Source organism: Rhinatrema bivittatum, chromosome 7 (genome assembly GCF_901001135.1).
Source record: "Rhinatrema bivittatum chromosome 7, aRhiBiv1.1, whole genome shotgun sequence".
Taxonomy (NCBI): Eukaryota; Metazoa; Chordata; class Amphibia; order Gymnophiona; family Rhinatrematidae; genus Rhinatrema; species Rhinatrema bivittatum.
Window position 1 is genome coordinate 92,304,085 of NC_042621.1, and position 16,437 is coordinate 92,320,521.

The 16,437-nt window shown below is 47.5% G+C and overlaps 1 protein-coding gene across 1 annotated transcript in view; it reads left to right on the forward strand.

Annotated features, from left to right (window-relative positions):
* Nucleotides 1–15,792: 15,792 nt before the first annotated feature.
* The window catches only part of GNAO1 (G protein subunit alpha o1), a 552,945-nt gene continuing 552,300 nt past the window's right edge, over nucleotides 15,793–16,437 (forward strand). Inside the window, exon 1 of the mRNA XM_029608706.1 lies at nucleotides 15,793–16,273. Within this exon, the coding sequence (XP_029464566.1) occupies nucleotides 16,156–16,273 (118 nt within the window). The 5' untranslated portion in view covers nucleotides 15,793–16,155. The remainder of the gene's footprint in view (nucleotides 16,274–16,437) is intronic.

The following is a 16,437-nucleotide window of genomic DNA, read 5'->3' on the forward strand; positions in this document are numbered from 1 at the left end:
GGTCAAGCCAAGATAAAGGCTGACGCTACGCTAGCCACCGCACAAAAAAAAACCACATAAGAAGAGGTTCCCTTGTATGGTTGTTGGTTGTTGAGATCTTAAAATCTTGGCAAACATTCTGGCTACCAGATTGAACAGAGTAATGGCCCGATTAGTTCATCCAGATCAAACGGGGTCCATCCTAGGTAGGATGGCCGCTGATAACATGGGCAAAATCACCGATCTTATCTGGTGGGTAAAAAAAGAAAGAATCCCAGCGGTACTTCTATCTGTAGATGCTGAGAAAGCTTTCGATTTAGTACACTGGCCCTTCTTGTTCAATATCTTACAGAAGATGAATTTTGGCCCTATGTTTCTCAATTGGTTAAAACAGCTGTATAAGGCTCCAAAAGCGAGGGTAAAGGTTAATGGTCTCTAATCAGATCCTTTCGAGATCCAACAAGGAACTCGGCAAAGTTACCTTTTAACCCCATTACTATTCACTTTGTTTTTAGAACCATTTGCTACACAGATATGTAACTCTCCCGAGATACAGGGTATGGAAGTGGGAGGGGCTGATTACAAAATGACCCTTTTTGCGGATGACATTCTGTTTAAGCTAACCTCCCCAGAGATGTCGTTCGCAGGAGCGGTGAATATCTTGCAAGAGTTTAGCAAAGTATCAGGATTTAAATTAAACCTAGAGCAATCTGAGCTGTTGAATATTTCCACTCTTGCTGATGCTCTTTCTCGGTTGAAACAAGCTTTTCCCTTCAGATGGGCATTTCGGAAGATCAAATACCTTGGGGTTCATATCAGTAATAATATAGATGATCTAATCAAACTTAATTACAAACCTCTTCTTAATAAAATCTTCCAGGATTTAGACTCTTGGTCTGGGCTTTCCCTCTGGTTTGGTAGAATTGCCTCAATAAAAATGAATGCCCTACCAAGAATCTGTTATTTATTTCAGTCCTTGCCTATCTTTCTATCCTCAGCCATGTTAAAGCAATGGCAACAGAGATTTTTTGCATTCATATGGAAGCACAGACCCCCTAGAATTTCTAGAAACACTATGTATAGGCCCAAATTGAAAGGGGGCCTAGGGGTACCTCATCTTGAATGGTACTATGTGATAGCACAACTTAAAGCAATAATTGATTGGAATAAAAAGGGAGAACACAACCCCTGGGTGATAGCGGAACAAGCCTTAGTTGGTAAAATGCCTCTATAGGCGATGCCGTGGCAGCCATGGGAGAGTTGGCTAACAATTCAATGTTTGTCCCCTGCAATGGCTACTTCTTTGAGAGTGTGGCAGCATTGGCGAGCAGACTGGTGGGTACTCGGAGATATTTCTTTAGCTCTGCCTTTCAATATAATCTTGCCTTTCCAGCGGGATGGGATACTGGTTCATTCTCCTCTTGGGCAGAGAAAGGGCTCATCTGAATAGGTCAGCTCTGGGAATCAAGCACTCTCTTAGCCTTTTCCAGTCTTAAAGATAGATTTGATCTACCCCCATCAGATGTGTTCCCCTATCTTCAAATTTGCCACTCTCTGAATGCGGAGGGAATGGGAAAAGACTTATCCCTGGGTAGAACACAATTTGAACACTGGTGTGATCATGCAGATAGAATGAAAGGCCTGATCTCTTGTTAATATAAGTATTTTAACATAGACCCGGTGGATAAGTCAACATTTGTCAAAGCTTGGGAGCAGGATTTGAAGTGTTCTCTGTCAGAGGACCAATGGGATAGGATTTTTTCTAATATTAAGAAATGTTCCTTCTTGACTGTACTGAGAATAGTTACAAGGTTTTGCTACGATGGCATCCCACACCCGAAATAATTCACAAGGCCTATCCTCAGAGGGCTGATTTATGCTGGAAGGGATGCGGTAAGAGGGGTACCTTTTTCTACATGTGGTGGGAATGCCCCAAAATATCTGTTTTGGAGGATGATATCGACAGTCATACATGAAATACTGTCTGAGTCTGTGACATGTACACCCAAATGTGCATTACTCAATTTACCTACAGAGCTCCATGCTGATAAAAGTAGATTAGTACCCCTCATATTTATAATAGCGCGATGTGAGCTAGCGGCTCAATGGAAATCCAATACTATCCCTTCAAAAGAGTCAGTCCTCTTGAGAATGGAGAGGATTTGTTCTCTCTATCGACTATCAGTATTAAAAAATCATAACATGGCTAGATTCCAGAGGATATGGGGCCCATTCATATCCTGGTCGGAACGACATTAGGAATCTGGCTGACTCCCTTGTTATGTTTGAGTAGTTAAAGTCTGGGACATCTAGCTAGTTACTCCTAAATCTGGTCACAGCAGCATGAGCTATGGGGGAAATTCACTGTGGGCGGCCGGATGGTATTTGTCACCACTATGTATTAGGTTATTCGGATCACCTTAAACTCGGGGAGGATGTAGTATCACCATACGTTTAGATGAACAAGTTTCAGGGTTGACCAAACTAAGCTTAAAAGTTTAGAATGTTGACACTGATGCCATGTGGGGTTAAGAAATGTATATTATACTCTTTCTTTAATGTAGTGTTAATTGTGTTTTTCATGCAATAAAAATATAATTTATAAAAAAAAAAAATAGAAGTAGCCCGGTTTCCAGTGACAATTTACACAGATCATAAGAATCTGGAAAACCTAGCGCAAGCTCAGCAATGGGTTCCTTGGCAGGCCTGTTGGCCTGCCAAGGAACCCATTGCAATATCGTCCTGTAGAGAAAATTCAGTGGGAAATGCACTCCCCAGATCCTTTGGCACAGAAGATTATTTAGAGACCCTGTGTCATATCATTGACATGGCAAGGATTTTAGTCGCTGCCACTGTGCTAGTTCCATCCGGGAAGATGGTGGTTCCCCAGAGGTTTTGTAAAAGGATCTTGCAATGGGCTCATGACTCGTGCCTAGTAGTTCACCTGGGTATCACTTGAACCTTGGAATTAGTCACTTGCCATTATTGGTGGCAGCAATTGAAGGGCGACTTGAAGTAGTAATGGATTCCTGCCCCACTTGTGCTATGAATAAGAGCCCTTGAGCTTGATCCTGGGGGCTGTTACAGCCACTGCCAGTTCCTAGGGAACCCTGGACCCATTTGGCCATGGACTTTCCCCTCGCTAGTGGCAACACTGCATTCTGGGTGATCATGGATCATTTCTCTAAGATGGCTCATTTTACGCCTTTCCCTGGACTTCTCTCAGCTACTGAGTTGGCTAATCTCTTCATTCAGCACATCTTCTGACTATATGAGCTACCATCTCATATCCTCTCAAACCAAGGAGTACAATTCATTGCCCGCTTCTGGAAAAGCCTATGTAGGAAGTTCAATATTACCCTACACTTCACTTTGGCCTACCACCCCCAGACTAATGGGCAAACTGAAAGGGTTAATCAAACTCTTAAAGCCTTCCTGAAGACCTATGTGAATCAGCATCAAGATGAATGGGCAACCCTTCTCCCATGGGTAGAATTCTGCCACAATAACCATGTGGGGAGTTCATTGGTTTCCTCCCCCTTCTATCTGGCCTATGGCTGTCACCCCTGGATATGCTTGCAGTGCCAGCCTCCTTTGCCTGCCCAGCTGATAAGGTAATGGGCCAAGACTTCCAAGAATTGTGGCAGAAAACTCATTGCCTCCTCAAACAGGTAGCGGAGCATTTCAAGAAACAGGCAGATAAAAGATGCTGCCCAGCACCCCAACTCCAGCTGTGGTTAGTGTGGCTCAATAACAGGAATCTGCGTCTCAAGACTCCTTCCATGAAGTTCACTCCGAGGTTTGTGGGGCCCTTTCATACAGTCTGGCAGGTGGGGCCTGTGGCCTATAAACTGAAACTGCTTGTACATGTTGTCTTTCACATATTTTTGTTAAAACCAGCCATCCTGTAATGGCCATTAAGACACCCACTGAAACCTACAGAGGTAATGACCGAGGAGAACACCATATACAAGGTACAAGAAATCTTGGATTCCAGACAAAACAGAAACAAAGTGGAAAGGCTTCGGCTCCGAAGAAATTTCCTGGGAGCCCACTTCAAACCTGCAGGCTCCTAAACTGCTGAAAGACTTCCACAGATGCTTCCCTCAGAAACCCAGGTTTGGGAAGCTGGGGAAGAGGGCATTGAAGGAAGGGTACTGTCACGCTTGGCCGATTTCAGGGTAGGCCCACGACCAGCTGCACTCAACACCAAGGCCCCGGATGTCCTGCAGAAGCCACGTGTGGCAAGGATGCTGTTGCGATACTGCATCCCCCATTCCGGCATGCTGGACTTAGGTGGGCATGTGCCCAACGCACGTCTTAAAGGCCCCACAGCAGGAGAAATTCAGCTGGCGTGTGATGATGACATCACACGGCTGGGTATTTAAATCCAGCTGCAACTCCTGCAGGCTTGCCTTTGCAACGGGTGAGAAAGTGTTGCAGCATTCCTGTCCTTGTCTCAACCAGCCTTGCCTTGTTCAGCTTTTTTCTTCTGTCCTCATCCTCTCCTTTGCCCTGACCTCCTAGTACCCATCTCTTGCTTTAGACCTGACCACTCTTGCCTGTTGCCTGGACCTGACCCTAGCATTCGACCTGACTACTCTTGCCTGTTGCCTGGACCTGACCCTAGCATTGGACCTGACTATGCCTGCTTGCCATCTGACCCGACTCTTAGCCCGCTCCTGGTATCTCCTGCCTGCCGCCTGCCCTGATCTCGGCTTCTCCTTGAATTCCCACTTGCTTGACCACACTAGGGACCTATCCAAACCCTGCCAGCCACCAGAATCCAAGAGCTCAACCCGCAGAGGAGGCAACTGGTATGGTGAAGCTCCAGTCTGTCCTGCTCCAGGGCTCATTCACCAGCTGTTGGTGTAGACCTCATAGGTTCGTCTATTAAGGCTGTGTCAATTACACCACAGCACTAAGGGTTCACAGGCATCAAGCCCATTATAATTTGAAGCCTTAATGTGTGCATGCCACTGTGGGTGACTGCTTTAGCCCTCTCATGGTGCTGAGGGTCTTCATGCCACTGTTTGTGCTGCTTTGACAATCTATCAATGCCTTGGAGAATTTCCTGTCACATTTTCTGCTTTGTTCCCCCTCTCATTGTGCTTTTTTTTTTTTCATACTACTGGTGCTTGTGAGGGGGTGCTTAAAGGACTAGCCACAGCTATCTGGCCCAGTCCTCCTTAAGAGCCAACCCAGTAAGGGAGTTTGGACCAGGGAGGACCCGGAGAGAAGACAGGAAGGCAACCTATATGAGAACTGCGTACACTTGATTGTTGTGAGACTGCTGAGATAAGTGGCCTCTATGATTTGTTTTGTTTTGCTTATAAATTGTTTGTGTGGAACAGCTAGAGTTTGGCCTCCTTTTTGGGCTCCTGGCTGTTTCCCAACCTGTGGCCACCCCTGAGCAATCAGTGCTGCTTTGCACTATTGCACTTCATGCCACTGTTGTTGGTACTCTTTGGCCCTCTTATGCTCCATAAGTCTCTTATGCTCCATAAGGGGTCTCCTTGCCACTCTTGATGCTTCTTCCTCCTCTCATGGTGCCTTATTTATTTATTTATTTAACAGCATTTATGAATTGCTTTATAGATTGAGACAGTTACCCAAAACGATGAACAAAATGAGCAAACAAACAAACAAAAAAAAAATCACACCATTAAGCGCCATGACTAATACAGCACACGTCTTAAAGGCCCCATGGCAGGAGATGTTCAGCCAGCACCCCATGATGACATCATTCGGCCTTAGGCTGTTTGATGGTACCCTTTGCTCCTTTCACTATGCCTTGAGGTATTGATGCCCCTGCTTATGGCCATACCCGGGGGTTTGGATGAGACTCTGCTTGTTGCCATACCCCTCACTCTACTTCTTGGGGGTTTGATGTCACTCTGCTTGCTGCCTTAATCCTCATTCTATATCTTGGAATTTTGACCACTGCTACTTTCTGCCTTTCCCCTTTATCAGTTCCTGGGGGTATTGATGCCACTGTGTGCTTTTTTTTCTCTAACAAAAGTCACTACCTGCTCTATGTGTACATGAGTCCAGTCCAGACTACTTGGTGTATTGTAAAATTAAAAACCCCAGACTTACTATCACTGTAAGTCCTTGAGGCATTGTTGCCACTCTTACTGCATTGCTCTCCATCTATGATTTTGCACTTTTAAATGTCAATGCTCCTGCTGTTTCCGAGGCTTTGTAGCTTAATTGAACCAACTAGTAATGATCCCTTTCTTTGAGATGAAGAAGAAACAGTTTTAGCCTTTCAGGACTTTTTAGATGGAGCTTCAGGAAATTATGTAGACCTGAGTTGCACAGTATTTGCAGTAACAGCTGTAAAAAATATCTGGAGAAATGTTGTGGACCCGCTTACACCTTTTGAAAGCATCTGTCATACCTTAACAAAAAATTATTAGAAATGTACAGCTTGAAAAGCCACTTGTACCATTTCTACATCTTTTCTCATATTATTACTCCATGCATGTCATCAGCATTGGAAATGAAAGAAGAGTTGTATGTCACATATGTTCATCTATCCAGATTTTATTGCTAGTTTGCAAGCACTCTCCCCCTAGTCCAACTCAATCTCTTCACCCCAACACTCTACTCCATCCAGCTTTGACCTTAGCACTCTACACACTTCACACTTCAACCAACCCAGCATTCTCTTCACCCCAGCCCAAATAGATATATTTTATAGTATACACCATTTACATTTTACATTTATTAAATGTATGAATCGCTTAACACTAAAAATAGGTCTAAGCAATGTACAAAGTAACATTTATAAAATTCAATAATAAAATAAGCACAAAAAAGTACATAAATTAAAACCAGTCAACAGAACTAAAATCAAAACCATAACGGGGTAGATTTTAAAAGAAGCGCGCGCGGCCTACATGTGCGCACACTACCCGGCACGCGCACATGTATGCCCAATTTATAAACATGTGCGCGCAGGCGCATGCATGTTATAAAATCCAGGGTCGGCGCGTACAAGGGGGTGCCACAATTTTGCACCTTGCGCGTGTCGAGCCCGCTCCGAGCCGCACTGCGTTCCCCTGTTCCCTTACCCCCCCCACCCCACCTTCCCTTCCCTTCCCTCCCCTACCTCTCCCGCCCTTTCCCCCCTACCTTTGATGACTTCTTTTGCTTATTTCAAAACTTACTTCAGCCCTGGGGCTGAAGTAAGTTGCACACGCCGGCCGACTGCTGGCACGCGCTCTCTGACACAGCAGTAAATGGCCGCTGTGTCAGAGGCCTCTGGCCCTGCCTCCGCCCCTCACCCCGGACCGCCCTCACCCCGCCCCCTCCCTGCCCTTTTTTGCAAGCCCCGGGACTTACACGCGTCCCGGGGCTTTACGCGCATCGCCGGGCCTTTTAAAAATAGACCCGGCACGCGTAACCTTTTGAAAATCCGGCCCAATGCTAACTAAGCAATTAAAACATAATCAATGAGACCACGTGACCCGATGAGCAAGTGAGACGTGTGATCGGCTCACTCCTGGTGGTCCCTCTATTCATCTTACCCATGGCTTCCCAGACCTCCATAGAAGACTTTCTGCTTCGAAGCAATGGGGATATGGCCAGCAAACCACAGTGGGAGAAAAAGCCCTCAGTAAGCTGGCCGAAAGTAAAATGGCCAATGGCCCCCCCGAGCCCACGGTCAGAGGCTAGCAATGGCGCACTAGTGAAGGAGGTGACTTGGGCCATGGTTCAGGCCCTGGATGAGCAATTTATGGAACTTTTCCAGCAAATAGCATTGGGAAATGAAATTGCTCCACACGATTAAACAGCAGGTGGAGGTCACCCAGAAAAGAATGGCGGTGGTCGAATCGGAGGCAAAAGCCCTGCAGTTAAAACAGGAAGCCCTGACAAAGCAAGTTGTGGACTTGGAATCTAAAGTGGATGTCCTGGAAAACAGGTCCAGAAGAAATAATCTTCACTTTGTGGGCTTTTCTAAGACCTGTTCTGACTGCAAAGTCCATGCTTTGCTGGAGGGCTGGCTGTTAACAGAGCTCAGTCTAGAACAGGGGTCCCCAGCCACGGTCCCCCCCCCCCCCCTTGCTCATCCCCTACGTCAGCTAGTAATTTTCCTTCAAGTGCCTTTCAGACATCACACATTCTGCTAAGGTTAGTACTTCCTTTGTTTAACTTTCTTGGCACCTTTTTTATCTGCACTCTCACGCCAGTCCCAGCCTTGGGCTGACAATTGCATTTTTCTCTCTTCAGCCCTTCTTATTTCAGTTACTTGTTAACATGAGGTAGTTTTTTCTTAAAGCAGCAATTAACAAATAACCTAAATCTTCAGTATGGAAAAGGCATGGCTGATGCAGGAAGGCATCTTTGAGCCCCTGAAAAGCATCCAAGGGCCTCAACTGGCCACGTATTCATGGGAGCCCCTTGCTGGTTTAGAGACGGTCAGAGGCGCAGTCAGATGAGAGTAATTTTTAATGATGCATCAATAGTAATTGGCAAAGCCCAAGAACCATTGGAGAGCACGTAGAGTCGTAGGTCATGGCCAAGCTCGAATACTGTCGAGTTTAGCGGGATCCATAATGAAACCACGATTGGATACAATGTATCCCAGGAAGGGCATAGAAATTTTTTTCAAAGAGGCATTTCTCAAGTTTGGCGTATAAATTATTGTCTCGCAGATGTTGCAGTACAACCAGATGTCATGGCAATGGGTTTGCAGAGTCTTGGAGACATTCAGGATGTCGTCTAGATACACGACCACACAGGCATACAGAAGGACCCGGAAAATCTCATTCATAAGATTTTGGAAGACGGCGGGGGCATTACAGAGGCCAAATGCATGACTAGGTATTCATAATGGCCGTCTCTGGTGTTGAACGCCGTCTTCCACTCATCACCTTCTTTAATCCAAACAAGATTGTATTGCCCCGCGGAGATCTAATTTCATAAAGACACGGGCTCCTTGTAGACTGTCGAATAACTCAGTTATCAGAGGCAGAGGATACTGATCCTTCATCGTGATGGCATTGAGATCCCGGTAATCTATACACAGGTGAAGTGAGCCGTCCTTCTTTCCATGAAGAAAAAATCCGGTTCCAGCCGGAGAGTTGGAGCAGGGGATGAAGCCCTTCTGCAGGTTCTCTTTAATGTAGTTGGACATTGCCTGCGTTTCAGGCGCGGATAAGGGGTACACCGTTCCACATGGAGGGGTAGTGCCCAGAGTCAGATTAATTACGCAGTCGAACTCCCGGTGAGGCAGCAAAGTGTTGGCTGCTTTCTTGGAGAACACATCCGCATACTGTGCGTATTGTGGAGGAAGTTCTGCAGGTAGGTCAAGGCTATGATCACTGGAGACTTTTTGGGTGCAAGGATGCAAGTCTGCTGACAGGAGGGACCCCATTGGTCGAGTCACAGGGAGACCCAATCAAAACGCAGGTTGTGTAACTGGAGCCATGGAATACCCAGGACCACTAGATGAATATCCTTCCATATGACGTAAAAGGAAATTTGCTCCCGGTGACCTGGTTCGATACGACACTCCAGGAGAACAGTCATGTGTGTGATTTTCCCAGGAAGAGGATCTTCGTGGATCGAGGCAATTATAAGTGTATGGGGCAAGGCCGAGTGGGAATTAATAGCTGGTCCATGATTTCTTGCATAAGGCAATTTTCCTTGGACCCAGAGTCAATTAGCGCCAGAGTAGATAAGTTTGCAATCTTGTAAAACAAGAGTCACGGGTAAGGTTCAGTGGGGGAACTAGTGAAGTTAGGCCTAGGACACTCCCCCAGTGAACCCTAGGACCTGGATTTTGATGGCCGCACTGGACCTTGGAGCAGAAGATGCCTGGAGGCTCCACAGTAAAGGCAAAGTCCGGCCCGCCAACATAGTTGACGTTCCTCTGAGGATAATGGCCCCCGGCACAGCTGCATAGGTTCTTCTACGGCTGCTTCCAATTGAAGCTGGAGAACGAGAATCAGGTGGAGCTGGAATGGATGAGTGGGCCCATTGGAGTGTTGCTTGACCTCCAGCGATTTCCAGGGATCTCTCCTGGAGTCGGCGGTCGATTCTGCCCGCTAAGTCAATCAGTGCGTCCAGGGACACGGGGAGATCCCGAGCCGCTAGTTTCGTCCTTAATTTTGGACAAGAGGCCATCTAGGAAGATAGCGCGGAGACAAGGCTCCTCCCAATTGAGCTCGGTGGACAATGTACAAAATTCCAAAAAGTAATCCAACAGAGAGTGTCCGCCCTGCCGGATGTGCAAGAGTTCTGTACTGGCTTGGGTCTGCTGACCAGGGTTCTCAAGCACGGCCCAGAAAGTTACAGAAACCCGAGAGGTTCAGGAGAAGGGAGTTCGAGCGCTCCCATAAGGGAGAAGCCCAGGCCAGGGCTTTCCCTTCAAGCAGTGACAGAATATATGTCATCTTAGTCAGGTCATCCGGAAAGAGGGCGGATTGCAAACAGAAGTGCATATTACACTGGTTGAGGAACCCACGGCACTGCTGAGGTTCACCCGCATAGCGAGGAGGAGCTGGTAATGGGATCACTTAGTGAAGTGCCGGGGCTACCACTGCGGGACCAGGTGCAGGAGATCTCTGCACAGAGGTGGAGACCACTGAGTCCAGATGGATGTTAAGACGCTCCATAGATGCTGCCAGGATTCCAGGACTTTTCTGCTGCTCCAGAATTTTCTGTGCAAGTCCCAGAATCACCTGTAAAGCAAAGCCTCTGCTGGCTCCATGGCCTTGGCTATCTGTTAGCAACGTGGATCCTTGGACTGACGGGGAGATGGTTCTCCCAGTGGGGAGGAGCCTCACAGGTGTCCACCATTGACAGGTGAGGCCGGGCGATGCCTTAGACCCCGCAGGGCTTCACCAATACCAGCCCTTGTTCCGCTTAGGTTGAGCCCTCGGGTTCCGGGGCCAGCGGACTTACGTGGGGTCTCAGGGAAACTAGTCGAAGTCAGGCAGGCAAGAGTCTTGGCGGACAGCATAACTCGTAGTAAAACAGGCAAGAGTCCAGAGAGGCAGCGTAACTCGTGGTCTGGCAGGCTAGGGTCTTGGCAGGCTGCGTATCTCATGGTCAGGCAGAACAAGAACTCAGGAATAAGAGATGAAGCTTCCAGGAACAAACAGGAGCCAGGAGTAGCCAAGGCAAGGCTGAGGCCTAGGAGGAGGAGTCTGGGCTCCTCCCGTGGTGATTCTGAAAGGGGTCACGTGGCACACACACATGCCTGGGAGCCCAGGGGTTAGCTGATGAGGTCAGCGCGGGGCCTGACCGCAGCCTGGTTGGTGTGCAGCGACCCGGCAGTGGCCTGGTCGGGTTGCGGCGGCAGCGTGGGAGAGCCAGAGAGGAGAACATGCGGCAGTGTGTGCCTGTGGCGGTTCCCAGCCGCCACGAGGCATCCGGGTCCGGTCAGCTGGGGTTTGCACTGGTAAGTTGAAGGGAGCCGGCCGCGGGTCTCTGCGGCTTGGTTCCCGTAACATCAGCAGTGTGCAGCACCGCTGAATATACCCAGCTATCTTAAAAGCTAGCTGGATATGTATATCCGGCTAATTTTAAACCTGCCTGCAACATGGCCAGAGTTAGCTGGTTAGATTCATGGGCTAACTCCGAATATCAAAGTTAGCCAGTTAAATTCTAGCCAGAGAAAGAGTTATCTGGTTAGAATTTAGCTGGATAAGTCGCCACCTAATGCAGCTAAGCCATTTGGACAGATACATTTTCAGTTATCTGTCTAAATTGCTTTTGAATATCTACCCCATGGTTAATATATTTAGGAAATTCTTTCTAAATTTCACCTGCTTAAGACTATGCTGAGCATGTATCGACTCACCTCAGACCACAGACATTTTCATTAAATAAAACATGCTATTTTACCCCACTATACATAAAAGGCAATCTGTTTGCAGGGTGTTTATCTGTTTCTCTCGGGCAGACCCGCGCATGTCCTGATGGGCTTTAGAGTGCATACCTCTACTTTGCAATTAATGCATACTCTATGGAATTAACACATACTAATAGCACCTTAGTGCACTGCACACTGTATCCCTGCAGCACATGTGCAGAGTGAATGGCATTGCCCCCGAGGATTGTTCTGGGGTAAGGAGGGGTGGGCCAGGGACTATGGGGAACCTGAGCTTCCTTGAGGTTGACTGGGAGGCAGAGTTGCAGATACAAGGGGGCAAGGGATCACCATAGGTTTCTTGGAGGAGCAAGGGTTGCTAAGGGGGTCATGTTGCAGGGCACTGGGATTTGAAAACTTCCCTGCTTTAGCCCTTCATTTTGACAGGCCCTTCTCACTGGTTTGCCATAAATTACAGCGGTTCTTCTCAACTGGTGTGCCCTGGGGAAGGTCCTAGTTGCAGCCGGTGATGTGGCTAGGTATGGGCTCATGGAGTTCTTGCCTCAACTCTTATGGACAGTGCTGGCTCTCAGGCAGCAGAGAACAGCCCTCTGCTTCCTGCTCCTGCCCATTCTCTCCTAGGCAGCTGCAGGGAACAGGAGAGGAGGAAGTGAGCCTGGGCTAGACACTGCAGAGCAAAGGGCAACTTTGCTTCCTAATCCAATCCATTCCTCTTCTGTCCCAGAAACAAAAGACAGCAATGGGGTGGGGTTGGAGCAAGGGGGGGGGGGGGGGGGAGAGATGAAAGACAGGAGGTAAAAGTGTTAAATAAGTAAATAAAAGTGCTAAATAAATAAATAATATTTATATTATTTATATATTATATATTATTATATATATAGGTATATATTAATTATTATAATATATATATATAATATAATAAATAATAAGAAAAGTGTTAAATAAATCCTTTATGTAGCAACATTAAAAGGTAAGGACAGGAGCAGAAGAGCTTTTCTTTGTTCTGCTGTGTCAGCCCAAGCTCCTTTTGTCCTCCTCCCCCCAGGGACTATCTGTTGCCAGCAGGTACAGGAGGAGGGAGAAAGCTGGAACACAAACAGCCCCAGGCCACAGTTGACACTCTTGTGAGTGATTTATGAGGACGAAAAGGTGGTGAATGCTGAAAGGGGACTGAAAAGAAAGAGGATGAATGATTGGTGAACACTGTCTCCTCCCCATCTCATCCATGTCAGCAGTGCAACCTTGGGGTGTTTGGTACGTTTTTCCTTCCCAGTAATCCATGTTGCCATTCCCAATGGTCTCATACAGGTTTGAGAGGAACAGAGTGTTACAGGGTCACTGTGTGGGTGTGGTAAGACACAAGGCCTGTTACAGGGTCACTGTGTGTTATGTTTTGTAGGGTTTGGGTGGACCCTTGGACACTGTGGCAGCTGACCACCCCCACGGGGGGAAGTCCCGTGAGGGGCCACAGGTCAGGCTCAGCTCCGGACACACAAACACAGATTATATCTTTTATTAGACAGTTTATGAAGCCACCAGAGGTGGCAGTAGTGAGTAGAAGATGGAGCCTGGCTGGGCTAATATTCCTCAGGGCACTGGAACAGCGGCTTCTCCGGTAGCAGTGCTGTAGGAAGAAGAACTGAGAAAATGAGTACACTGAGGTTTTCACAGAGTCCCCAGTATGGAGAAGCCCTGAGATAGGGAGAGCTGGCCCTCGAGGAACGAGTACCAGATCCCTGGGCACAGAGACTCATTGGCAAGTACTCACGTAGCAGTTCTCCATGGAAAATGGCACTGATGCTGGAACGGAGGCAGGCCCTCGAGGAGCGAGTAGCTGGTTCCAGGGAAACAGCTCTGAGGAGTAGATGGTAGTTGTATTCACAGATGGTGTCTGTAGCGAATTCTTCCAAGTAGAAGAGGAGATGGACACAGGCAGCGAGTCAGGGAACATGGGCCCTCGAGGAGCGAGTACCGGTTCCTGGTAGCACCTGAAAGAAGCAGAGAGGCCTCCGAGGAGCGGGTACCCCGTTAGCAGAAAAGAGTCAATAGAAGTTGGAGGCAGAGTAGTGAGTACGGAGAGCGAATCCCATCCTATTTCCCTTTCTAACTCAAAGGCTATCAATAAACAACAGGCTTAAATATCCGGGCAGCATGACGACATCACAGGGGGATGACCCTGAGGTTCGCGCCATAGAGGAAATAAGAATGAGGGCCGTGCGGCTCGTGCGCCCTAAGGTACCTGAGGAGCATGGCGGGAGGCAGCGCCCAAGCCAGTCCAGGGACGCCAGAGAGGATGGAGGGCAGACGCCACGGCAACTAGACGTCCACAGCGAGCAGGAGGAGTCGCAGAATAAGAAAGGTAGGCAGTGTGAAGCCGTCGGGCCACGACGGCTGCAACACTGTGTGGGTGTGGTAAGACACAAGGCCGGTATCCCCCAGGCACTTACCTGGTGAGATTCACTCTCCAAGACAGAAAATGCCACTCACACAGTGGCCTACCTAAAGTATTTGGCACCTGGAGTGGCTGCTTCCTTTGGTACCTCCCCCCCCCCCCCCCATATAAAATTTTAAAATTTCCTACACATCGATAAAATATTTCAAAACAGCAGATACATCAAACAACACCCAATAATTTAAAACAAATAAGGATTTTAAAAAATCCCCAGCTCTCCATATCTGTTATCCTAAGATTGTTGTAGACTGGGGGCACGAATGCACACACAATATGCTTCCTCTCTCTCACACACATACATACAGGCTTGTTGATAGATAGAGGGAGCAAAGTGTGAGAGACACACACACACATACATACTTCCTCTGTGTCTCTCTCACTCATATTAACACACACACACACACTAACAAATACACACACATGCAGACAAAAACTGAACTGGAAACCACAAACCAGATTCTGTATACAGTGCAACAATGGAAAAGCAGAACATCACTATTCCTCAAAACAATACAATCAAGAAATATAAATCAATCAGAATAGTACATCCATACTAAAAAAATATACATACCAGCTGATGAATAGAATTACCAAACACTAATAAAATATTTCAAAACAGCAGACATATCATATCCAATAGTTAAAACTAACCAGGATAAAACAAATCTCCCACTCTCCATACCTGAGAACTTTAGATTTCTAGTCATCCTGGGATTGTCATGAATTGGAGGAGTGCACAAACTTTAACCAAAGGGGGCAGGCAGCAGATCCCTCTGTTGAAATGCAGAAGTGAAAGGGGAAGGAGATGCTCTAGAAGGGGCAGCCAGGGTAGCTACTCTCCCCATTGATTTTTGATGGAGTGGAGGAACTTCCCCAGGCGGAACCCTACAATTATTTCTAGGGAACCTCCTCCTACAACCTCCCACAGTGCTTATAGGTGCCTGACTTTTAAATTCTAAAGTGCCAGAATTAAAAAAGCGGTTGCCAAACACTGTAGTACAGTATAAAAAAAGGCTGGGGATTTCAAATCATTCTCAATAATCACGGATGAGGGAGAGGTAAAGGTTTCTTGGATTAATCTTCACTACAGGTTGCTTCACTGTTCGGTTTTGGGAAGCTAATCATTTTAATGCGCAAGCGTTAGACTGGCAGGAGCGAACAGCTCTAGCTTTTCAACACTTTGGCAGTTTAAATATAATCAGACCAGCTACTGCCGGCGCCAGGGCCACTTGCGTATATTACACGTGCACTGGCAGACAGAAACTGGCACTGGACCTACACCGCATTAAAGTGAGGGGTGTGTGCGGTGCTGGGCAGTACGTCACGCCCAGCACTGGAAGCAAGCTGACGAGCGTAGAACAGGAGCACGCGCAGTGTGCGTGACTCGCGCCATTGGACAGGAATGCACGCAGAGCGCGCTCGCACTGGGACTCACAGGCGAGACGCGCGCGCGCGTGCTCCAGCGACTTGAAGCAGGCGCCCTGCTCTGCTGACGTCATTGAATGGGGCAGTCCCTGTGCAGCTCCTGGCGCACTCTGTCCCCTCTCCTCTTTTCTCCATTGTGATCTGCTGAACGATGCGATCGCTCGCAGCCATCGCCGCCGCCCATTAGAGATCCCCAGCCTGAGTGAGTGAGAGAAATCCTCCAGCAACAAGAGCAGGGATCCACCCTCCCCCTCAGGAGAGCCAGCTCAATCTTTTGCAAACCCAGTGCCAGCCAGCCTGCCTGTCCCACTTGGATGCCTCGATTGTTGGTTGTATAGAGAGAAAGAGAGAGAGGGAGAGGCGAAAAAGGAGGCATTTTGTGTCCACCTTTTTTGGTACATTTTTTTTTGGGAGAGCCAGGGAGAGAGAGCAAGAACCGAGCTTTGCCACCATGGGATGTACACTGAGCGCTGAGGAGAGAGCTGCCTTGGAAAGGAGCAAGCAGATTGAGAAAAACCTAAAAGAGGATGGTATCAGCGCCGCCAAGGATGTGAAATTGCTCTTGTTAGGTGAGGTCTGCATGATTTGATCATTGCGATTTTTTTTAATTAAATGCCTGATGTATTATTATTACTGCTACTATTATTATTATTCTAAATGTGAATCATCTATGGTTTCCAAAGATGATCCGTGCATCCGTTAGCCCAGCTGCTCCCTCGTATGTAATCTTTTT